Source organism: Eleginops maclovinus, chromosome 15 (assembly GCF_036324505.1).
Source record: "Eleginops maclovinus isolate JMC-PN-2008 ecotype Puerto Natales chromosome 15, JC_Emac_rtc_rv5, whole genome shotgun sequence".
NCBI classification, from domain to species: domain Eukaryota; kingdom Metazoa; phylum Chordata; class Actinopteri; order Perciformes; family Eleginopidae; genus Eleginops; species Eleginops maclovinus.
Window position 1 is genome coordinate 13071089 of NC_086363.1, and position 26407 is coordinate 13097495.

General features: G+C 40.6%; 1 protein-coding gene across 1 annotated transcript in view; it reads left to right on the plus strand.

The window, feature by feature from the left end:
- LOC134876991 (MAM domain-containing glycosylphosphatidylinositol anchor protein 2-like) overlaps window positions 1-26407 on the plus strand; it is a 157631-nt gene that overhangs the window by 47938 nt on the left and 83286 nt on the right. The window contains exons 2-3 of the mRNA XM_063902315.1: window positions 4172-4311; window positions 13638-13812. Of these exons, the coding sequence (XP_063758385.1) occupies window positions 4172-4311; window positions 13638-13812 (315 nt within the window). The remainder of the gene's footprint in view (window positions 1-4171; window positions 4312-13637; window positions 13813-26407) is intronic.

Genomic DNA, 26407 nt, shown 5'->3' on the forward strand with positions numbered 1-26407 from the left:
CGCAGCTGTTGGAGTTTTCTGTTCTTTTTTTTTTACACATTCATTTGTTTGTCGAATTGAGAGTCCCTACAAATGCCAAGAACCCTCTCTGCCACTCAGGCACTCCAGAACCGTGGTGACAAGGCTGCTTTTAGCCAAATCCAATTTAATCTCCGTTGGCGGTACTGGATAAAGCTGTCTCCATCTCCCCCAACTGAGGCCAGGGAAGGCTAGTCACTCCAGTGGGAGATGCTCATTCACCGCATAATTCACACACACACACACACACACACACACACACACACACACACACACACACACACACACACACACACACACACACACACACACACACACACCACACACACACCCATGCATGTGCAGACTAAAGAGGAAGAGAGAGCACTAAACTAACATCCTAACAAGCACAATTGTGTTTGCAAAGCCACTCTTCTTCTCCTCCCTTCTCCTACCTTTTCTCTCCCCATTGTGTGTTTCTGAAGGGGGGGAGATGATGTCACTGTTATGGAAATTAAATAATAAAGTAAAAAGAAGAGCCACATCTGAGACTCCTGTTCCTAGCCTGAAGCTCCTCTGCTTCCTTTTTTTCCACTCTGAAAGAACAAAAAAAATCCTTATAGTTATCAGGAAGCTGTGTGTGTGTGTGTGTGTGTGTGTGTGTGTGTGTGTGTGTGTGTGTGTGTGTGTGTGTGTGTGTGTGTGTGTGTGTGTGTGTGTGCGCCTGCAGATGGCTGGGTGGGAAGGGAAGTGCGGGGGAGTGACACTACAGCCCGAGATGTGCATTTATGCTAATTCCAGATCTTAACCCACAGGTTCGTGACAACATTTGCTCGACATTTGCAACAACGCCGTTAAATCGCAAGTGCTTGTAGAGCAAATAAACAAGTGATTCCGGAATAACTTTGCATTAGTTGGACTGGGAAGATTCACTCGATATTCAGCATTGATTTTCCTCTGCAATGTTTTGCACTTCTCACATCAGTGTGACTGGCAGATATGCTTATTTGGCCAATGCCGAAAGTGTATAATAGACCTCAAAATGTGCCACAAACAGAATTGGCTATTCCTGCTCATTGCTTCAACATGACCTCTGCTCTGCTAACCAGCGTACCACTCATCCTGTACTTCTGCTCTGGAGGGATAGTGGGTAAAAGAAAGTGTTTAGCAAAACTCTAGTATTGATTCGTTGTACATGTACTTCTACCTCTTTAATAGAATGTTGGTACGATCCAACGGGAAGTTTAAGCGGACCGCTGGGGGTCGATATACTCTGCATTTGTTCTTTGGACACTTTAAGTACATTTAGCTGACTATATTTATTAGATTTTGGTAAAAGACACACTGTGGAGATTTGACCTGTAGTGGGGCTCTGAAACATAGTTGTGATGGGAGGGAAAAAAAATGACTATCATTTTTTGGGGCTTTTCTGCTGATTTAACGTCAGTGCCAAAAAAAAAGCGCAATAAAGGCACTGACTGCCAGCAAGCAAACATGGATGTAAACAATGCACCATTAAAATAATAAAAAAACAGTTTTATGTGGAAGGAAAAGCCTCAAGGATTCAGCATACACAATCAGTTTTACACTGAATGTAATCACGACTTTACATTGTTAACAGGAGAACTCCACAGGGTACCTTTTATAGTATAATTACAAATGCAGGACCTGTCGTATAGTCCGACTCAAAATTATATATTTCCAGTGTATAAAATGAAATCCCAGTCCCTATGACGCATGTGTATGGGGCGTAGTTGATAAGTTAAGAGATATAACCAGCTTTGTCTGGCATGCTGTTTTCAAAGCGTTGTCTATCACCCGTATCCCCTCTACCAGGACATCTTTTATGTCCGACCTGTCAGCGCGTTAACATCTCACTTTGTGCTACCCCTGAGTCCCAGTCCATTAATGTCTCATTATCCACTGTTAGATGTCTTTTCTGAATACACTAGGAGTAGTTATCATCGGTATAAAGTGGCTTTCACGAGTTCTAAACAAACAGGAAATTATGATTTGATGACGGTGATTTCAGTTCACGCTTTGGGCTAAGCGATCTGAGGTTTTTGCTGTAAAAGGATATACGAGAACATTATGGTGCTCATTATGTATAGTTAAAGAGAGGGGTTATTTGCTTTTGTTGCTGCAAGCTAAGTGTTGTCTGCATAAAGAAAACTGTGTTCATGTTTGTAGGAGTCGCAGTAGCAGCTATAGGGGTTGAAGATCATTAATTGCGGGAGTTTCCCTGCTTTCCTCCAGGACTGATAGTATGCTGCGGAGACACTGGCTCATTGGAGTAAATGGCATTAGCACTTTGTTCGTCGAGTGCCCTGGGGCCTTGTTTCCAAGCCTTTTTTTTGTATCAAGCTGCAGCCTTGCGTGAAGCTCCCTTACACTACAGTTTATTTCTCAGGCTCTTATCCCCCCCTTTGGAATTCCCCACCAGTGTATTCATCTCCAAATGGAGAGAAGAGGGGGTTAGAGCAAAGGAAAAGGTCTAGCAAGTCTCTCAGAGTTCATCAATCTAGGTAGCATTTAGAAAAGGCAAGACAAGCTCGACGGGGCATTAAGCTAACAAGCCAAATGAGACAAACAGCATGCTTGGTAGCAGGGAGGGACAAGTGGTTAGCGCGTGGCTAAGGACACACTCTACTTGAGACTCCCATTGCAGCGGTAGGGCGGGGAGGAGTGTCGCTGCGCTCATTAGCATCGCAGCGTGGATAGAGGTAGAACCGATCTGCTGCCGGAGCTGAGTCTGCCGGGAGGCGCCCACACAGGAAGCAGCTCCTATGACATGAAAGGAAACACTACAGTCTGCAACTCCTCGTGATTCCTGTCTGATTTCTTCTTCTTTTTTTTTCTCCATCTTCACCAATTTGTAGTCCTCCTCCTAATCATATCCCGTATCCGCTCTCTAAATCATCTCATCCCAAAACCTCTTCACTAATCATGTAAGTTGGAGAGGAATAAATGCCTAACAGATGCTAGTATTGTCAGGGGTCGGTTACATGCGACTGCGCCTCCCAAGCTCAGTGGAACTGATCATTTTGGGCGGTTTACCTAAGATGAGTCATCTATTGAAACCTTTCTGAATATTAAATTAATTCTCAAATGTTTTCAGGGCTAGGACATGAGAAGGTTAAGGGAGAGAAAATACTAAATTACTTGTTCACAGTCGGTCATTTCCTTGACACTGCATTTGAATTATTGCTGATTACACTGGGTAATTTAGTTGAGATGCTAAGTGAATGTCACTTTCAGTCAAAGTGGAGGGATACTAATTGGTTACTGCTTTTGTGCTTATCTATATTTTCACAACTGAAATTTAGATTGGCCAAAAGAAAAAGTCTTCAAGTCACAAGGTCAAAATATCGAATCAAAATCTCACAAAAAGCAAAAAAAAGAATTAAATCTATCAAATGTTTAATCTCGATAATAACATGGATGAGATTTCATTTTAGATTTTGTTGTGCTTTAGATTTTTCCCAAATATGTTTCACATTGTGCCTTCTTAGAGACAATCAACACGCTCGGGCATTCTCAGGTTGCATATGGCACGTACTTACACTTATTACTTGGTAGTGCAAAATAGGGGCATCACTTCTCACTCCTTGCTATGCTACTAATTTACATTCATGCATGCATAAATTCAGCAGTTTTTTTCAAGTTTCACTGTGAGTTAGAAAAACACACGTTCATAAATCATGTGTATTGAGTAATACAAAAAATAAATAAGCTCGATGTGCTGTACAAAAGAATTGGTGAAGATGTCTTTTTTCATACCGGGTTCCGCAGCACCCGCCCCATCAGTCCCTCAAACTGTGTGAAAGTGCTACTCTCACAAGTTACTACAAATAAAAGCTAAAATTGGCACTGAATCACTTTCCCAAAGTAGCTTTCTTTCATTTATATTCAATATACTAGCAATATTTGAAAAGCTACACTCAAAGTAAATGCTTTGAAAGTGAAAAAAAAGTCAATTATTTTTCTCCTACTGGTTTAAATAACACAGGCTTGTTGCGTGCATTACAATCCCAGCCACAGCGCTTTAAAGACATTTTCTTTCTTTTTCCAGTGAGGCAACCTCTTAATCAATACGCAATCTGTCATGGTAAACTTCTCATTCCTTAAGAAATGAACAGAATGCTAACAGTCTTTGTGCTTTTCTCCTCCGCAGCACCTCCGAGCGTCCGTATTATACACTCAGGGCACGCCTGTAATGTGGAGGAGGAGCGGCACACGGAGAGAGTGTACACCATCAGAGAGGGAGAGACCCTGGAGCTCACCTGTCTGGTGACAGGGCATCCTCGACCACAGGTAAAGAACTCACCGCCTTTCCATCCGCCCTTAGCTGTCCGCACCGACGGAAATAGCTACTCATGAATCACGGAACACTAATTTAGTCTCTCCTTCCTGTCTGTCTCTCCTTTCCTCACTCTCCTCCAGCTTGCTTTTTAATTCTGCATTAGCGCCAATGCACACCACGTTCCTCTGTGCTAAACCAGCTTAAAAGTTTAATCCTTTAATTATTGATGGTTTAGGTTGCATTGTGCACCTGCGTGTTGATAATGAGAGCTTCCGGAGCTAATGAGAATGTGAAAACAAAACAGACGAAACATCTGCCATAAACAGGCCACAGTGAAACGAGTGCGGGTCATGTGAATGCACAAGGGTCCCCTGCAGCAGGGAGGGAGGTTTTCTCAAACTCTTTTTATTTACCGTTGTGATCTGAACCAATTCAAAAGTCCTCCACCTTTTTCCGGAGAAAATAGGCCGTTCATTTTGTTCTGGTTTTGAATTTTACCTACTGCTTTTTTCATCCAAATCTATAAAAAGTCAGACGAAAACAGAATTCATCTACTAGCTTAGACAAAATACCACCTGACTTGATCCAGGCAGGTATAAATGTCAGCTCTGCCACAAACGACCCGACCATCAAATTTTCTCCTGACATTACTCCGGGCATGATTTGCACACACTAACCTTTCGAACATTTATCGAATGCTGTTTCCAATTTGTCGGTCAACTAAAAGTTTACTTGGGAATTCAGCTCCTTCTCGGGACAGCACTGAACTTCTTTACGTTAATTAATATAATTCCCCTGCTGATCGATAGGCAAGGCCATTAGTTTGTACACTTCCCCTCTGGACCCCGAAGCAAAAGAGCACATCGATTTTTATATTCACAATTGAAAAGGTGAGGCCTCTTAAATTAGCAAAGAGCTTCCGACACACCGATCATCTCCTCTTCTCATCGAGGGAGAGGGGGGCAACTTCACACTCATCATCGCTGTCTTTCCTCTTAATTAGATTTTGTGAAAAACAGAGCAGAGCGAGGAAGGGGAGGGGGGAGAGGAGAGGAGTGTGGGAGATCAAAAGCCCTGCGAGGCTGTGGCAGGAGAGGCAGGATCTCCTTTGAAACAGAGTCATTATGAGACTCACGCAGATCCCCTGGCACAGCGGGTCTCTGCTGTGTCTCCCCGAACTCTGGGATGTGTCAGCTCTAGCCCCCCTCTGGTTGTGCCATGGGACCGCGGGGGGGGGAATGCACATTCATTCCGAGTGCATTCGGAAACAGACGAGGTTATCTGGGGTGGCAGAAGATCCAAGGCTGGGGTATGTGATGTTGGCGTGAAAAACACAAGGGTATGCGACCTCTTCGGAAGCACACTCACACGTTGATACGGCAACGGCGACTCATCTTTTAATCAGACTTAAATATTAATCCTTAGAACATGTTCCCTGTCTTTCTTTGCCCCAAAGTTCCACATTTTAATTGAGTCTAGTTCCTTCATCTTTCAAGAGGATGTGTGGGGAACAAAAGTAATCAGTGCTCTTTAAAGGTTGGAGAGCTAGTTTGGTGTCCCCAAGTGATTACAGTTATGGGCACAGGTCTGGTTTTTACCTTTGGTGGGGCCATTTTTCTTGAACAGTATGAAAGGTTTACTGTGAGTGTCCATACTTTCTTACTTCTTCTTTTATGTAATATACAGATTGTATACAGAAACTTGTTCTCCCCATGTGTTTGCTAGCTAAAGTCCTCAAAACAGGCCCATTATCTTACAGTACACATGTTAGTTTATAAAAAATAATATATGTTTTACTAGGTTATATCACATTTGGTACATGCAATAGATGTTTAAAATACATGTTGCAAGAAAAAGAAAATGACAAGTGATGTGGTTCCCCTAATTCCGCTTCCCTAAAGAAGGTGTTTAGGTTTGTTGACTGCTTTCTCTATCAGTTGGCCATTCTTTTGCAAATGTTGCTGATGTTGAATTAAAGAGATATACATATTTCTATCTTATCTTAAATATCAGTGCTACTTTTTTAAATATGCTTAAGATTAGTCCTCCACCTTTTGCTTTTTGCCTTTACATCAATGTTACAATAACACGTTTTAACATTGAATATAAAAAAGCTTACTCACACCTTACAACTAAACTCATTTTACTTTTGATTGATAAAGCTGCTCATTCATTTTAAAGGCATTCCTGCTAATGCTTTGCTGCAGTAAGCTGTCAATGCTTAGTATAGCCTGGGGGGTGTTAGATCAACAGATCAAGTATCCCCTATATCTTACCCATTCCCTTTAATTAGAATACTAGAATACTCTACTTTTTGCACTTAACTCGTGACAACCTGGTACAGACCTTAGCGGTACAACTAACTATTTTTGATAAACTCATAAAGTTTCTTTTCATTTGGCTGTCGCTTTTATCCAAAGCGACTTACAATAAGGGCAAAAACCATAGGGAACAACAAGGCAGTGGATATATTCCCTTCAAGCAAGACATACTTGACATACTAAGTGCTGGTGAATTTGCTTCAGTGCCTAAGCGAATGTGCTTCTTTTTTTTTTTCTTACAAAAATATCAAAACGGATGTGTTTTCAGTTTGTAACAGAAGATACGCAGAGGTCATTCCACCATGAAGGAGCCAGGATAGTAAACAGGCGTCTTTTTGAGGGGTACCTTGTCCCCAATCGCAGCGATGGATTAGCAAGCCGATTGGCTGATGCCGATCATATAAGATCATGTAAAAATAATAGTTTGGACAATTAATCAGCACCTTAAATTTGACATGGACACACAAAGTGCTGAGCTGTCAACTTTAACTCTTATAGAGAAGTTACCAATGTGTGTAAAACGTTCTTAAATATTTTCCAACTAATACAGCAGAGTTGAAAAAGGCCACTGCAGGGGGGGGGGGAGTTCTGTTTAATAGTGTGTCAATGCTTCCATCTGACACGAAGTTTAAAAAACATTGCTTCCTTTGCAGCTATAATCGGGGTTGAGTACAGAAAACGCCATCCGTGATGAACAGTAAAAGATTCGGGGCTTTGCTGAACACATTCAGAGCTTAAGCCCTGTAAGCTCGACCCTGGAGCCGCTTATGATCTACACCTAAGCTTAATTGGAAAGCAGTTTCTCCCTTCCGTGGAATCATTCTCAATTTTGTTTTCTCAAATAACTTCTATACTAGCAATAACTTTAACTATATTCTCCATCTGCACAATGATATCACAGGGGGCCAAGTCACACTGCTCGATCACTGTAAATGCCATCGATTAGTTCTGCATTAGCAAATCACAAAATAGCGCTTTTCATCATTACTGTCCAGATTCCCGTCTCCCTCCACGGGTTTGAAATACTACTAGCTCCCATGATAATACACAAAGTGAGGGGTGTTGTGCCAAGTTCAACATCAGCACCTCTCACGACCAACCACACGGCAAATGAGGCCACGGTCGGCAATTTTTGTCACCGTTTAATTTTCCTCGTGCCTATCAATATGCACACTTCTTAAATTACATAGACGCCCCTCAGGCCCTCCCGCTGATGGAGTCTCTGGATTGTGTCCAACCAGGCAGCAGCTTCCGCACAGTGGGCCTCTCTGTCAGCCCCGCACACATCCACCCACTCACCTCGGAGGATGATAAAAAAAAAAACAGAAGGCTTTCTAATAATAAAATCATACGTGCATCCAACCTCACACACAGAGACACACAGGCACACTCAACACTCGTCTGCCTTCCCATTTAATTGTCAAATAAATATATGTTCCTGTCAGTCACCAGCACACCGTATAATGTGTGCTTTTCTCCACTGTGCCTCTTGGGTTTGGCATTTCAAGTCGTTGCTGAGGGCTGTGGAGGAAAACTGGGACTGCTGGCATGTAGCAGGCTCGGGGGGTGAGCAAGTTAAATCATCAGAGGTGCAAAGGTCACTGGAAGGATTTGTGGAAGTTGCCTCTCTAAGAACGATGAGAGAGAATATCTTTGCTGTGTTGACAGGGCTTTTTTCCTCACTCTGCGTTTTTTTAAGCTTGTTTTATTTTATTTAGCACCTACAAGGATAAGTATCTGCTGCGGCTCTGAGGCACAGAGGTGATTTGAGCAAATATGCCTGCAGTGTCAACGCTGACAGTGATGATATTTACCAGGTACCTTCGGCTACAAAAAGTCAGATTGTATGGAAGTCTATGAGAAAATGACTGGACTTCTCACTTGCTTTATTCCCTTAATAAACATTTTCCTTATGAGTTTGTGGTCTCAATTTATAGTAGTGCATTTTTTCAATACAGCATGTTTAAAGTTGGGTATCGTAGATTAAAACAATTCCGGTTCTGATCCAGTTCTGCTTTTCAATTTCTGGTTCTTTCCGGTTCTTGACTTTGGTTCTTGAGGGTAAAAATAAGTCCCATGCCAATTTCTCTGGGAGATTATTATATATTAATCAGTTTGGTTGCTTTTATTGAATACAATTATATAGAAATCATCACTACATTACTTTTGCATTCACAAGTTAGTTCGAAGTGTTGCAATTTGACATTTAAATTCCCCCAGTCTCTTCTGATGTTACCTTGCAACCTGCAGAACCAAATCGTGACATGATTTTAGTACCCAACCCTAAGCATGATGTTCAATAATTAGATCCAATGGACCCATTTAACCCACAGTTAAATAAAAAGCAAAGCGGGCTTAATGGCAGAACTATCTTAGTTACAGGTTGGTAACACACATTGTTGTCCAGTTTGGAAGACACCAGTGTTTTTGTCTTACAACTTGACTCCCAGTGTGTCTTTCTAAAGTGTCATAGTGGGTTACATCACGGTGACTATGTCCACTTCTTATATGCAGTTTATTGATAAAACATATAAAAGACTAACAGGTCCAATCTCTTTCTTGCTGCCTCTCTCTCCTTTTCCATTTTGTGCTGACAATTATATTAGATGAATTAATCGGTAGAACATGAATTTAATCTACTAAGAATTTGAATAACTGAGTAATTTATCAAGCAATGTTCAATATTATAACTTTGTAACAGCTTCTCAAATGTGAAAAATAGCTCTTTTTTCCCCTCTGCTCTATATCAATGAAAATTGAATATTAATTCAATTTGAAGATGTCACCTGAGGCTTCTGGAAACTGGAGGAGCATTTTTCAGTTGTTGCGACATTTTAGGGATAAAATAATTAATAATTGTATCAGAAAATTCATGAATACATAATACTGAAAATAGATATTACTTAGTTTAAATAAACAGATCAAAATAACCCCTTTCTCTCAGTTTTATCTCAATCTCTGTGTCAGAGCACCGAAGACATACAGCTTTATCTGTTCATACTTTCACGGTCACCGTCCTCTAGCTCGGTTCATTGTCTTTGATGCCGTGAACAGACATCAAAGAGTCCCTGATGATGAAGCCATCTGCCCCCGTCTCCTCTGCCCTGGCCTCCATCCATTATGTCCACACTGCTTTGTTTGAGTACCAGGCTCCCCACAGCCAGCTACACCACATTGCAAACACCTTTTTTTTTGTTTCAATTATTGGCTGGCCAGATTCAACTCTCAGCGCAACGGGTCAGCGAGTACAAATAACCTGACCTCGGGCCCAGGGACATTTTGCTTTATACAGACCAATTGGAGTTTGTGATCTGTTTTGGGTGCTCTCATGACAGTTCGCCTACAGTACTGGTGTCTTCAACAGATGGTGCTTTTGTTCAATATGATTTAACTTTCAATTTCTGCACTGCTCTGTTTCAGATCTCATCCCATTGAACTAAACCCTGTCAACACACCCGCCGTCATTTAAACTCAATAGTCTTTAAAAAGTAACAAACTTCAGCACTCAAACATACCGGATGTAGCTCAACACCAAGGCAAATGAAAGCGGCCCCCATTATTTGAACTGTCAAAGGTGTTTTGTCCAAAGAGATTCTGATTTCTGTTTTTTATCTCTCTTTATTTTCAATGACAAACACTTCACTGAGGCATGTTTTTTCCGGTCATCCAGTTTTTCAAGGGCCAGTATTTTCTAATATAGACCTGTAGTGTCTTTGCACTCCCAATTTGTGATTTGGACCCCCTGATGCTTCTCCTGATCGCTTGATTGTCATGCTCAACCACACTTGGCTGCACCAGCAAGCGGCGCAGACCGCCATCAGTGCCGGAAAAGAAAAAAGATGGCAAGCAATTAGAAGCCAGTCTGTTGTTAGGGAGAGGGAAACGCCACAGCAGGCATTATGGGAGATTCACCGAAGACGCGTGCTCCGGCATATGATCCCTGCATAACAACAGACACTGGGCGCATTTTAATTAGCTCTCGCCATAACATCGCAGCATGTGTGGTCTCAGACACTGCTGGGATTTTCAGTTGGATACTAATCTAGATAAGATGTTTTACTTTTTCTTGTAAGCAAACGTTGATCTTTCTATTGGGATGTCATATTTTAGAGGGAATGGCATTATTATTGTCTCGACTCTGCTTATCCCTGTGAAAGTGCTGTCATGTCAAGGTTTTTTCGAAAATGTGCACAACTTTTTTTTCAAACCATGCTGTGTATTTATCTAAAACCAGGCCCCATTTAAATGTCATGTTAATAATATAAGCACCAGATTGCAAGGGAAAGACACAAATATTAAACTTCAGCCATAAAACAGAAGCTGGGTGGTACATCCAGTACCAGTTTGACTAATTCCCCAATGTATACTTATGAGCACCTCCCGAGTTTCAGCTGAGTAGTGACAAAAGTGCAGCAAAATAGCAGCAAGAAAAACTCCACCTGGCTGCCAGTGGGGCAGGAGCGGCAATTATCATATTGCTTGAATCCGCCAGCTCCTCTCAGATCAAGAGTATTTGCATTGCACCGAGGAGAGTGAAGAGGGTCAAACGGTTCTCACCAGGCACACTTCAGGACTCCCCCTGTGGGCAGAGGTGCTCAGATGTGAGGAGTCAAAGAAGTGGAGGAATGAAAATAGCTCCAGGGTACGGGGCGAGTTGAAAGCTCACCAATAATGTGGTCTGCTGCTGAAACAAACAGCCGCACTTTCCTCTTGAAAATTTGAAGAGTTTATTTGAACACCCACTTCTTAGTGTCACTGCGACAATGCACTTATTGATACTGCACTTTCCTTAAACTCAAAGCTCTTTACACAAAAGGCAGTGGAAATCACTGGGGGTATAAGCTGGTAGAATATTGAATTCTGCTGAGGTCGCCATACGCTAGCTTCCTTTGTATTTGCATTAATGGGGAACCAGGGCGCTGTAGGAGAGTGACATAGAATTCTCAAACTTTGCTTCATCTATTGTATAACCATAACTTATTTGGGTTTGAGGCTGCTTTTGCTGAACTCATGATGTCCCTAACTGTTATAATTGGGTTCTATTTTTTTTTACAGCTGCATCTATCAATTGCTGTTTGGGCTTTTTTCCTGAAGAGCTTTCTTTCGATGTCTCTTTCTAAATTTCTAACGGTCCAAGTGGAGCAGTTTCAGCACAGTCTGTTCATTTAAAGGCTTTTATTTCCAATGGTAATATATCCACTTAAAGGGTGTAAAATGGATGGTACATAAGCTCCGTCTGGCTACCGACTTTTATTTTAAGTGAAAGAGGTCGGAGAAGAAATACAGCACACACATTCTTTGGGTTTCAGGGAAGCTAATTTATTTCTCACTCTCCGAATGGTAAGACCCCAAGCAAGACTGAGAATCTGAAACTCCTCTGATAAACTTTTGCGGCATATGAATCCCTCTCCCTGTCATCCTCTGGCCCCAGGCTACCAAAAAGAAATAGGAAAAGGGCACCATTATTGGGTTTTGGACAACCAAGCTTTCATTGCCTTTCTCCAGTCTGTTTGGAAAATGACCAAACTTCTAAACTGTCGTAACCCCAGGCTGGAGTCGTCATGGTTAAAACTCCACAGCTACAGCAGCACAGCGCCAATCTACCCCGATAGCACCCTATCTTCATCCCTCCATGCTGTGATATCCCTGTCCCATCTGATGCTATCTCTCTAAAATGGAATGTTATCAGTATCCGTGATGATGCTATCACCGTACAGTGTGGAGATATTGGATTCTAATTCATAGCCTCCTCCTGCTTAGACAGAGATATGTGAGGCTGTGCGAGTAAAGCCAGTCCATCTGCGGCTTACTTAGGAAGAGGGATTGAATGGTGCTTTATGCTCCGTAGTGCTGCCTGTGTGGCCCCCAGGCCAGAGTAGTCACAGTACCTGTTCATGCTGTATGCCTTAATGAGGACAGGAGAGGAAGATGATGGAGAGTCAATTACAACCTCATGTTGGAGAGTAATACTATTTCACCTTTCATTACACCTCAATGCCATGGGCTAACTGGTTCTCATCAGTTAGTGAAAGGTACTCATGCTAGAAGGCCACGCTGGTGTCAGTCTTGTGTGAAACCAAGGAAAAAGGGAAGTTAGAGGAAGATTTTCATCTCAAAAGTCATCCGTACTGCAGCATTTCACAAAATAGCTCTAAAACAGGATGTTCTCAATCGGTAGCTTGTGCACCCAATCTAATACAGAATATGGACAACATAGCAAACATGCATAAAATAATGTGATTTTAATCTCCTGCAAATTCTCAAATAGTGCCTCTATTTATCTCAACCACACAGAGGAACCCAAGCATTATTAGGAGAAGGCTCATATTATGAGACTGGACTTTATTTTTAATTATGAGGATCTGCTTCCATTTCAAAGGAATAGTAAGAATCTTGCTGACAGTTACGTCTGATGATTGATAACATTCTCATATGTATTAGATAAATATTCAATGACACACTGCAACCGGTGAGCTTAGCTTAGCATAAAGACTAGAAAGCAGGGCTAGCCTGGCTCTGTCCAAAGGTAAGACAATGTACCTCCAGCTGACTTATAAATATGTTATCTCGTTTCTTTGATTAATTGAAAAAAAGTTTCCTTGACAAGGGAGTCATAGATGTTGATGTTGTTGGCTGATTATGCAAACTCAACACTTTTGAGAACACAAGTGCAGATTTGATTTATTTTTTATTTCCAGTCACTTCCTGTTTGTTGTTTTACAAATCTCTGTTAATAAAGCCAAAGACATTTGACATTTGGCCCTTCAGTTGCTTAAAGGGCCTACCCCAACCTTTTAATTTGAGAACAAATAAGCATAGGTACCGGGGTTCACTGAGGTTTACAGCAATCGAAAGAAGAAAAAAAAACAATATTTCTGTTAAGAAGAGAAACTCAAAGCTTCAGACTAGTATAATATTTAAATTGGTGCCGTGGGAACTTGTAATTAACCTTTTTTAGACGCCTCACTCTAAATCGGATTGAATCTATAGTCATATCTACTCTTTATTCCTCCCAGATCCGATGGACAAAGACAGCGGGCAGTGTGTCGGACCGTTTCCAGGACTCCAGTGTTTTCAACGAGACGCTAAACATTGCAAAGATCCTGAGGACCCAGGGAGGTCGATACTACTGCAAGGCTGAGAACGGCCTTGGATCCCCAGCCATCAAGTCCATCAGGGTGGATGTCTACTGTAAGTGCGATGATACAGAATGTACCCCTTGTTATTATGTGTTTCTGTCTTGGTTTACAAGGCAGACTGAACATGGTAAGTTTTTCTAAAGGTGTGATAACAGTTTGTATCTTTGTTATTGTGCGAAAGACTCTCCACATTTTCTATCTCCTTTCCAAATCTTTACTAGGACACGTTTCAGAAAGCTTTGACCCTGAAAAAGGTTTCTTTTCACACTTCTGATTATGCAACGAAGTCTCTCAGCATCAAAGTGAAACACACTATAGTGTAGGGCTGCACAATTAATCGAATTTTAATCACGATCACGATTTTGGCTTCCCACGATCAAAATCGCGTGATCGAGCGATATTTTAAATGTGTCATTCGGTTCATAGAACGCTCAGTATCAACGTTTTTTTCCAAAGCCAATCTAGCGCCTCTAGCGAGTGATGGAGAAAACAAACCTCGTATACAATACAATACACAATACTGGGTTTTCGTTTTAAAACGGAGGCTTATGGAAACGCTGCTGGCCCCGGGGCTGCTGATTAGTGTGGACAGGCAGAAACGCAGACTTTTGGAAACGCTAACGTAGGCACCCATGAGCGCTTTCTGATTGGGTCTTATCAATCACGAGTATCCTTCTCTGATTCGTCACGCTCCTACCATGTGACCCTTCCTTACCCGGAAAAATTCAAATCAGCTGGGTATCGGGTCGGATCAGCCTTGACTACCAGTGGTAAACATGGATAACGAAGTAAAAGCGCTGTTTACCTTGTTGTCTGTGGTAGCAGTTGTTGTGCAGGTAAATTCTGCATTTTATAATGCTGCAACTGCAACCAGCACGCGCATGCCCAGTATGCGTGAATGGTCACATTTTCGTTTTAAAACTCCGGATTAGAACGAAAACGCAGTAGTGTGGACGAGATATAGACCTATTTTATTTTGATGCACAAATGTGAACAGTAGCAGGAATGTAGCACCTCGATGTGAAAGCAGTAATAATGAGCCTATGTGTCAATAAAAAATGTTTTGGTTCAAATCTAACAAATAATCGTGATAATTAATCGTGATCTCAATATTGATTAAAATAATCGTGATTATCATTTTGGCCATAATCGTGCAGCCCTACTATAGTGCCTCTTCCAGTATGGATACCTTTGCAATGGTATGGAAGTGAATATGCTTTAGAATGAAATCAAAGAACTTAAAATAAATATTTTGTGAAATGAAACGAGTCCTGCAAGTCTTCAAAACAAGTCTCCCTATAAACAGAGACATCTGCAGCACAGACGTTTAGTGCTGATCAGTGAGAAAAATATAAAAGCCTTACAGCCCAATATAGCAGCGTTCCATATTTATGCTTTGAAATAAAATGTAGTCATTCAGAGGCAGGGCATCCGAAGAGACCCCTGAGGTCTCCTGAGAATGTTAATTAAGCTAAAACGCGTTTATTATCCCATCAACTGCAAGGGGCACCTCTCTACTTTTAAAGTATCAGTTCGACAAACGGTGAAGGCTCATTAGCATTCATTAAAGAAAAACAGTGATTCAATGTTATTGTTTTTATTGATCGGGCATTGATTGTCCTATTTCACCTCGCATGTGGGTCGAAGAGTGCCGAGACAGGAGAGCCGCTGCCCTTTCATCACAGTCGCCTCAGATAAACTTTCAACAACCAGGAGTTTGTATCCAACGAGTAATAGCTGTGTTTTAATCAGCTATATCAAGGAAAGATATGTAGTCATTCTGACGGCCATTCATCTTAAAACAATTCTGCTAATTCTGAAAAAAATCAAGTGGTTGTGCTTTTAAGAAATCTGTAAAAGGCTTCCTTAAATGTTCACTATTGCTAGTCTTGTTCTATTACATTTTACATTAGATGTTATTGAGCTGCCGCCAGCTTACAGTACATACACTTACATACTATAGATGTCATGCCTATAGGAACAATTTTGTGGTTAGGTATCTTGTCCAAGGACACTACGACTGCAGTGGCTGGGATTTAACCACTGACCCTCTGATTGGTTGATCGGCGCATAATTCCCCATTAGCCCGCTGAGTCACAGCTGCTCTCCTCTCCTCCTCCTCTTCAGACTTCCTCAGTAGCACTCAATCCTGTCTTTCTTTTAAATACCATCAAATGATTAGATTTTTTTTAAATCTATATAAATCTAATATCATCAATGATCTTAATTTGTCGCCAAGCATCACATTTTCAGTCACAGAGGAACAATCCAAACATATTTTGCAGTGAACAAGCTCACTCTCTCTAGTCCTTGACACGTTTCCAGTAAGCGCAGGTTCAGTTGATGCATTGTAGATCGGAAACACTGGCCTTTTTCTTTTTAAGGGGCCTTTCCACTGCCCATATTTTCTTTCCTGTCTCTGTCTTATTCTTTCCCTATCCTTGTGTCTGTTTATGTGGACTGACACGGGCAAAGGTTGTGGAATGGAAAGTTGTTTGGAAAGCTCCTTGAAGGCCTGAGCGTAGCAGCAGAGCAGGGGCCGGGTGTATCACAGTAGCTGACAGTCAGAGGCCTTGTTCCCTCCGTGCACCATTTCACCTTGGCTGCACTAAAGAGCCGCAGGAGCAGACGTGGAGTGAAGCCAGATAACACACCAGAAACACACCAGAGGATAATCAGAGAGCAAGGATCCTCAATGAGCATCATTTTGAGGTCAGCGTTTTCATGCTGTTGATGCACTAAAATTGTACACTTGTGTATTTTATGTGTCATAATAAGATACAATTATTTATTTTTTTGCTCCCCCTTCCCTGGGCTGAAATTCACATGCTACAGCAGCAAAAACACACACCAAAGCCCCTTTTCACACATGAACTGCAACCATGACATTATCTAGATATCACCCAGAGCTGTATGTGAGATTGAAAAGGTCTGAATCATTCGGATAGGATATAATGCCAACTTTACCTTCCAGCTCCCTAATACTAATGTAATGGATTATTGAGCCCGTGTATGAATATAGCAGCTAATTTTCTTGAGGATTCATGAATAGTGAAAGTGGTCACTTTAATGCTATTTTTACTGTGGCTGGCGCAAAATCGTAAGAAAATATACATGGTAAGGGTGAAAAAAGGGGTCGTTGATATGAGAGGCAGAATAAACATCTTTAATTGGAAATATATGAGATTTGGGATTTTTGGTTGATAAGGCCAAACATTGCTATGTTTTTTATTTTCAAATTACAAACCGGCTACATGACCGCTGTTTCATTCCAAAAATGAAAATGCTTTTGAAATGGTCAATTTCCTGTTGTGTGCCAGATGTGTGAAAGGCAAACGACCTGATTAAGAGGTGAAAAAAGAGACAAAAACCTTTTTGAATTAAAAAAACAAACAGAAAACTGTTTCAGAAACTAGATAAATGACATTAATAAGCATATGCAATAATACATTCTGGTTCCTGAGACTACAGTATATAAAATGTAAAAGTAAGCATTTGTACAACAATTTTATACATGCCATTTATAAAATAACGGTTTTATACAAAAAAAGTTATATTCTACGTTTGCAAAGTAATCATCAACAGGCATCTTCTTTGTTTACCATGCAATTACATCAACAAACGAGGAGTTAATGACAACATGTAGAAAAAATGAATATCATTAAGCAGACATGTTTTGATTTCCACACAGTAGTGCTTTGAATTGCTATCCTGATGGTGTCCTTGCATCTGGCCTTGTAACACAGTGTGTGTGTACTTCATTAGTTAGCATTGTGCTTTACTGCAGCAAAAGCACATCATCATTCCTCCTGAGCAATGTTACAGCTGTCCCCTGGGGCTGGATTTAATTGATGGGCCTCCGCAGTACGTGCTATTTTTAGTGGTTTGCAGCTAAGATTTTTAATTAGTATTAAAATAGGTGTTTCTTAGCTGGACCTCCCAACAACAACAGCACCTTGAATTATGTTTGCCGTAGTCTTTTCAGATGAATCTCGCATGCGTGTCACTGTTTTTATCTGTCTAAAAAAATGCTGGAGGTTATATTGGACTGCACCATTACTAAGAAGGGGGAGTTCTCTGTACCAGACACAAGACCTCAGCAATTTATATAAAGAGGCTTATAACCTGAATCCTCGTTTTGACACTCACTTCCTCGGTTTTCTTCTCAGAAAGTGTATTTGCCTCTGCTTCCTGGAATCAACGTTCATGTTTACAGTGTTTTTAAATAAACACTTGAGATCTTATTCACATACTGAGGTTCATTAGTTCAGAGTGTTTTGAACACGGCATTCTTCACAAAGGTAGCCTGAGTCACTTTCAATGAAAGGACAAAAATGGAAATAAGAAAAGCTAAATGTTCACAGATAACACAGCAAACATCTTCTGTAGACTGTGACCAGCAGATGTAAACAGGACCTGACCTGCACAGCCCAAAAGAGCTGATATAAAGCACTCAAAGCTAACATATTTACAAAGCTCTGAAGTCCATCTAAACACATTTTATACCTGCTGACACTTCAGTTGTGTTTGTTTGCCGTTAGGTCTGTGGGGAAGGTCTCTGCAAAGTTAATAAAGAACCTTGCCCAACTCCTACACTCATTGATTTTAAGCTTAAGATGCTCTCTTTTTTCCTACAGGGGAGTCATTTCTGTGTTTTCATTTAATTTCAGCTGCATTAATTTTCCTGCAGCATCTAATGTTTCATTGAGTGACTGATCGAGGAGGGCTTACCAGTTCTGCAGGGCTAGCTTATTGCACGCTCAGAGAGTTCATCGACCATGGCCAGCACAACATATCAAATAGAGATTCAGAGAGGAGGCAGTCAGGGGGAAAATGTGACCGACCAAAACAGAAACCGTTTTTTCAAAAGGGCATTCATTATTGCTATGTAAAGCCTGCTGCTTATGAATCAACACAAGTAATAAGCAGTCAACATTTTTCCAAATACATATCTGTATAAATTAAATGCTGCTGAAATGGTAAAAAAAAAATCAGTAATCAACTATTTAATTCCAGTGTTATCCTATGTTTTATACTGTTTGTTGGACAAACCAAGCAATTTGAAGACTCCACCTTGAGCTCTGTGACCCTGTGATTTTGTGGACTAAATGTGCTATTCACTCAAATAATTTAAATGAAAAATAATCATTGGTTCCTACCTTAATATTAATCTGCTAAAGGAATCCCAGCACAACTCCCCCCACCCCCCCACTGATAAACAGCACAATCATCAAAGTCAATAATTGGTGCCCAAACATAGAGGTGGTCAAATTAACTGGGAGAGAGCGAAACCGAATGACTTGAGCTGATGGACAAATGGAAAACAAATTGCTGTGCCTTAAACCTGCTCAGCCCAGGTCAGCATTTACCGTACAGGTTGTGATAAAAGACCACTTTAACAACTTGCTTTAAAATGGTCTGAACAAGCCGGGCAAAGCTGAATAAATTGAGAGGCAATTCAGAAAAAATGAAATAAAAATATGCAGCCAAGATATTCTTCCGGAGTTTACAGAAAAGAAACAACACTTTGTACCGTTTGTCCATATGCTAATGTTGTGCGCAAGATATTAATGTTGTCTGCCTAGTCAGCCAGTACCACTTTGTCAGCGCCTGTGAAATAGTAAGAATCAGGGTTATGCATATTTTGTGAAAGAACAACCCACTGGACTGTAGATATCACTTTACTGAAGCTTTCACACAGCCCCACTGCTCCCTGATATTTCTCACTACATTCCCTCAAAAGAAGGATTAGAATAAGACAATAGCCTCTTTATGTGTTGTTATCTTACACAGCCCTTTCTCTACGGTGCCATTGCCGAAGCCAGAGAATTTTAATCAGGACACTGTGTTTGTCGGCACATGTGCTAGAGTCTGAGCCTGAATCATTTTTTGGCAGCAGGAGCGTTCATCTTGATCCGAGACCTGTGAATATGTGTGTCCATTTCTTTGTGTGCTCATGCGTACGAGGGGAAACAAAAATAGAGACTGCCCATTGGGTTCAAGCGCATGCTTATGCATGAACACACTCTGCACCAGCGAGGTCCTGACTCACACACACACATGTCAAAGGCTTAACTTCTCTTGGCGTACGCCTCCTCAGCTGTGCAACGCCGTGCAGCAGCATGCTGCTCAAGGTCGACTTGTGGAAGTGCCTCTGCTTTATGTTTGCCTTCCATCGATGGAGTTCATGAAGGGGCTCGGAGACCAAACAGCAGCTGATCGTGTTTGATCAGCGGCCATGCTGGCTTTCTTTTATCCAGTCGGTCAGTATAACTGGCACTTCCTTTCTCATCAGGTGTCCAATTCGTGCCGCCCTGCTGCAAGGTGCCTGAGTAAATGTGTGTGCTGAGCAAGAGAGGACAGAGTGACTCGCAGAAACACGGAACATGGTGATAAACATGGAGTTTTTACTGAGGCTGAGGCAGTTATTATTAGCTCATTTATCCTTTCATTACTGTTTTTTTGCAACCTGTGCCTGTAATTAGAAAGCTTGGAGAAGCTCTTTTAAAGTAACTACATTATACATTTGGGTATACAAAGGGAAGTGCGTAGGAAGGGGTTCTCAGGAGATCCTATCGATTAGTGGGTTCAGCAGGAGGAAGCCGGTTCTGAAAGCAGGTTCAGTGGGTTGAATTATGACACATACTGAACAAAGATATAATTGCCACCTGGTAGAGAATCTCGTAGTTATAGACTGTGCATTAAGGTTGTTACATGGCAGATATGAAGTTTACAATAATAATGTGGGAAGGTTTACCACCTACACTTTTTAGGCTTAAATTTAAACCGTCATTTTCTAACTATTTGAGCTAACCCTTTTAAAGCAGTTTTTAGGGTGAGAACTGACCTACTGTATGTGTAAACGAAGCGCTATCTTTGGTCTTATAAAACAAATTATGTTAGCTTAAGATTAGCGACTGAGCTTTGCAAGTACCTTTTAAATTACAACCACATATAAATAAGTAAGTTAGTAAGCCTAGCGGGCTAACATGATACATTTAGAGCAGAGAAACACACTGTTGAATCCATTCCTCACACTTAAACTCCTGTGCTTTTTGTTATAGAAATGCTGAAAATAAACATTTCCCTCACCGCAAACCTATTAACACTGCTTTAATATGTGATAATTCCACATTTTGCCAGACCTGTTGCGCACAGTTACATCTATTAAGCTAGGTTAAGGTTAAGCAAACTGATAAAAAAAATTCCTACACGTTTTGGACTTTTAGACACAAATAAATGAGGATACAAAACAACGTATAGCTCTTTAGTCAGAGTTCTTATACCTTCCATTTGGAGCTTATTCGATGTCCACGTTAAAAATTGAGTTCAAGCAATACAAAAGCTGTCACGACTTCTTGTTCCTCAGTTTTTTTTACTATAAACCGTATTGTGCCAGCAATGGCTAAGGAAAACCACCTTGGTATCTCAGAATGATGTGATACTATGACACGAAGTAATGTATTATACAATCTTCGGATAAAATGTATGTAGACAAAGATATATGTGCCTTGGCTCTAAAGTGCTTTTGGATGTAAATGCCCTGCTGTGATGAATGGTGTGATACAGCCACGGTGAGTTATCTGAGCCTTGTTTGAATCCGGACAGGGTGAATCAGCACATTATGTGTACATTATGTAAATGTTTGCTGCTTTGGTTAATGGAGGTAAAGCCAGATCACGACTGCCCATTACTCTTTCAAGGACTTTCTCAGGGGAGGGGCGCTTAATCAGAGTAGTGGAGTCAACCTCATCTCTAGCCTCTGTTTTTCTCCCCATCAAGTGCTTAAAACCTACTAGTGAGTTTATGTATGCTAATTTGATTATCTTAGAATTTCAGTCTTTTCCTTTTTGTTTTCCTAACGGTTACTCGAGAGGAAAGGCCACGGATGATTTACTGACTGCTCGTCATTTATTTTGTTGTCAATATGTTAGAATATGGACAACAACATCCACATTGCAAGATCCAGCAAAACAGTCTCAATAATGTATAATACCAGAGATCTTTAGAACCACAAAGTGTTTAATGATTGTCTGCAAACCGTATGATATTGCTAAAAGAAGTCTCAAAGGGGAGCGAGGTCTTGACTTTTTCAGAAGGCAAAAATGTGTGAAAAATATGTTTCAAACAATTATGATGCAGAGCTTTGGTTTTGAAGTACAACCAAAGAATACAAAGGAGAACAAATAAATTAAATAGTTGTTTACTGATTTTTCTGGAGTGTTATATGAGGTGATGGAAAAGAAAAAGAGAATCTGTAAGGATTTATAAAATGTGACATCAAAAACAGGATGTTGCAGCAGTATATCAGTTAAAGAAGGAAATGGTTATTCATACTTCATTGACAGAAGTCTGTGTGCTTGAATATCAGAGATTGATTATCTCACCAACCCCTGGAAAAAGCTTGAAATGTATGTAGCTGGAGACACAATTAAGTGAAGATACATAACATAACCTTGGTCGTTCATATTTAATGGGGATTTGACTTCATTGAGCCAATAACATCTTCATGGGAGACTAAACACTCATGATGAGTTGGCTGTCGCATTGCTGATGTAACTGCGTGCAAACACTCACTGTGTAATCTAAGAAGCAGCAGTGCTCGCACATACCGAAGAACATACACTGTTTGCCAAGATGTATAAATGCCAATGTATCCATTTCTGTAATAAAATGTGCACTCCTCCATCAGAAATTTGAATAAGCGTCGTCGACAATGCAGATGAATAACTCATGAAATGTCTTGGTCTTTTCAACAACAACACAACAGGTGGAATAACTGAATAGATATCACTTTTGAAAAAAAAAAAGGCCTTTGACATCAAAAGAAATGTGAATAATTAACTTATTTGTTTTAGAAACTGCTTTCACATCATCATTCGAGCAAGATATCCTAACTTTGGTTCGTCTTTGTCCGGACCAAACAATGGAGAAGGTCATTACTCTGAAACCAGAAACTAACTCTATGTTGTCGCTGGTGCTTCGCCTCCAACTCTAATGGTTGGTTTCTAGGTGTTGTTGTTTAGATCAGTGGTCTTGCCTGTTTTTCAGGGAGATGGATTAGACAAGAGATGGGATGAGGCAGATGGCACTGTCTAAAGGAGAGGATGAAGAGGAGATTCATGACTCCTCACCCCTTAAAATACACTCACACATACCCAGAGCAGAAGTGGACATCGTTATTGTTTCCTTATCCCTATCTCTGGGAGCAAGTGAGGGGTTTGCGGGCCCTGATTCGAAACTACTGACGTGTGACCTGTGCAATGGCCCAGTGAGCTCAAGGCGAAAACACATTCAAATAGACACAACATGAGCAGAAAAAAAACATCCACACCAATATGAGGATATACAGGATCGTCGATTTAAAGACACATGGTTAACATATAGAAAAAACATTCCAAGAAGCTCAAAAATAAACAGAAACTGTTTCCAGGGCGAACAAAAAAAGTGTTGCACATGCCCTTATATAATACCTTATATTTAAGGTTAATAGACTAATTGAAGTTGTTTATCGGTCACTGTGATGACTCAGATATAACAATAAGGCTAAAAGGCTAATAGCAAAAGGCTAATAGCAGGTATTTGCAATGATATCTAAACCATGTTATCACAATGTTGGAATAAGCCCCAAAAAAATGTATGCTCATTTTCCAACACCACCTTTTTGTAAATGCTGCACCTGTGTTTTCGAGTTGGTGAAGATGTGTCTTCATTTGCATTTGTTGTGTCTATAGCATGTTTTCTTAATTAGCAGTGTGTTGAGCTTTTAGTGCCATCTTAGCATCTCTGTTTATCGCACATCATCCACGTGTACACAAACATACACTCACATTGGCCGTGTACACCCACACCCAGTGTTTCTCCAGAAACAGCATAATTGCAACAGCACTGTCACTGAGGTATATGGAGGTGCAGCAGTCCTAAGTGGGCTGCGACTTTCCGGACAGATCGGCTGCAGCTCTTAAAGGAACAGTTTAAACAGTGCAGTTAACGTGCAGGATGACTTTATCTGGCTAGAGGGTAAAAACATCTGCTTTTAAACCAAAACATCTATTTGCATAGATTTGACTTCAAGCGATGAGGACTAATCAAAAGTCCTCTATTAAGCTCTGGAGGTTTGTTTATAGCACAAATTAAATGCTTTAGATCCATACTGCAAATTATCTTAATCATTTTTGTTGTTTATAATACATTAGCAGTCAGTCACTCGAGGGGGAAAGCCTACTTTACAATACATTAGAGAGTCTTAGAGAAAAAAGACCATTGTCGTCTGTATCCGATTAGGCTACACTGCTGCTACTAACAATACAGTATACTGCATTGAATCACAACCACACCATTAACTCCATTCTGCATTGCTACTTTAATTGCCAGTAATTACACTTAACCAGGCCTGATGGCTGTGGCCTGTGAGATGGAGTTAGTTACCATTACCATAATGCTCAATGCATTTACTATGATAGCTGGAAAGAGGAAGAGAAATAGAGGAGTGTTTATGTGAAAGGGAATGGAGAAGTCAAGCAAATGAGATTGGATAGAAAACAAGCGAGAAAATAAGCTTTCTCCCCTCCTCCCGCAGAAGAAATTTAAGTTCAAGTTAACGCAGGAATGCGGAAATTCTTAATGAATTATTCAGTTTTTACTCAGTGCCACAGATGCATGCCAAAAAGCAACCATGGCAGAGGTGGTTAGTTGCCCTTTATAAACCTTAACCCAACGTGACCAAACTCTTCCTCACTGTGCAGCCTTAATAATCCCCTTTACAGTGTATTAAACCAGATGTCTCGAGCCCTGGCGAACTGACCCACTGAAATATATGTTTAAAACTCCAAATACTAAAGCCTGTTTTTGTATTAACATGTACCCAAGACATAAACGCATAAAGCCACCACACCCTTTAAACCTGCAATGATGTATTAGTACACCACCATGAATTGGACTCTCCTTGATGTTGGACCGATGCAGCCGGAACAAAAACCTTGCTTCATTAGTTGTTTTTCCATTTAGAATTGATATGCCTGTGACATTCATTTCGTTACAGAACTAGGTAATCAGGTGTGTTTTCAAAAGCATGTGAGCAATGTTTGCATATTGTTATTTCTCTTTCATTGCTCTCACTTCAAGCGTTACATTTTTAATCATTCTTATTAAAAATACATGGACATAGTGGTTTAAATGCGTGCCACGATGGCAATCTTTGTATTGAGTGCACAACCTTCGTGACAATAACCCAAATGCTAAATGATTTTTCAAAACAGATCTATTTGACATGTTACTCGCTTAAATGTGCAAATGTGCTTTCTTTTTGTCATAGTGCCTGTGTTGCAGCAACTCTTTTCACCCTCTGTCTGAAACCAGAGCCCAGTCTGCTCTGATTGGTTAGCTGGCAGGCGCTGTTGGGTTTAGAAAACGGCTTAGAGATGTGTTAGAAAAGTCCTGCTTCTTGGCCTATCACGTACAATGTGTTGGAGCGCCAGCCAATAGAAGTGTGAGTGTTGCATAGAGATGTCACTATGTTACAGAAGTAAACAAATAAGTCCAATCAAGGCATTTCAGGCAGGGTGGGGGGAAGTGTGTGGAAGAGAAAGTCTCTCCGGAGGGGAATTTGGGTTTTTAGCCATTGCAGACCATTTACATGCACAAAAAGCTATTACACACTACAGGAAAGGGAAAACCCCCAAGAAGTTTAAAAAATAACCCAAATAATATAATGTCAAGAAATGTACTCGTGAGTAGTTGGAAGTTTAGCTTTCAAAGGTAAAGGCTGTTGTGTAAAAATAAAGTAATGCCTTTTAGAATAAATATGCTTAGTTTCTTTCAATTTGAAATTCATTTTGAAATTACAATATTATTGACAGTGTTGGCATGCACTCACTGAAAAACTGTCTGAAGGCAGTCCTATTGAACCAATCCTCCTATAGTGTTTATCATTCACCTTTCACCTTAATAAAAGCACTAAGGGGCGGGAGAAGCCAAGCCATTCCAAACCCATAACGTTTAACTGATTGATAAACCTATAACATATAATCAATAATCTATTTCCTAGTCAAACAAAACCAAAGGGTTGTGTCAGCAAATATATATCAGCAAATATATCTGTAGAGGAAAGTAGTATTAGAAAACATCTTATTCAAATGATTACCTTAATCCGGTTATTTGCAGTAATCTCTTCAGAGTGTCCTTGCCAACATAATCCCACACATGTGATTTCAGGTGTCTTGTTTGATCTGCAAGGCTTAGACATTTATATTTAGTTATAAAATATCATAATGATCACAATCTACCAATCAACGCTGGATCACGTTTTCATTACCATTTTTATTGTGCGGCTCGATGCTGTATGACATTTAATGTTAATGTATTTCTTAACATAGAGATGTATGTTACGCCGCTGCACCCAGATATCGCACACAGACTGAATGAGCTTCTCTCAGGATTCTCAGCTCTCCCTTTCTTTAATTCCCCCCCCGCCCCTGATAGCTCACGCTGGTCTCGCACGTCTCGTAGAATGATATTAAGTTCTCTGAGATATCTCTGTTACACAGGCTCCATCGTCAGAGTGGACTTATTGCGGGAATAGATGCATCATGCCCCTCGCCACCCTCCAAACACATCCATCCGCCACCACAATCACACTTTAGTAAGAA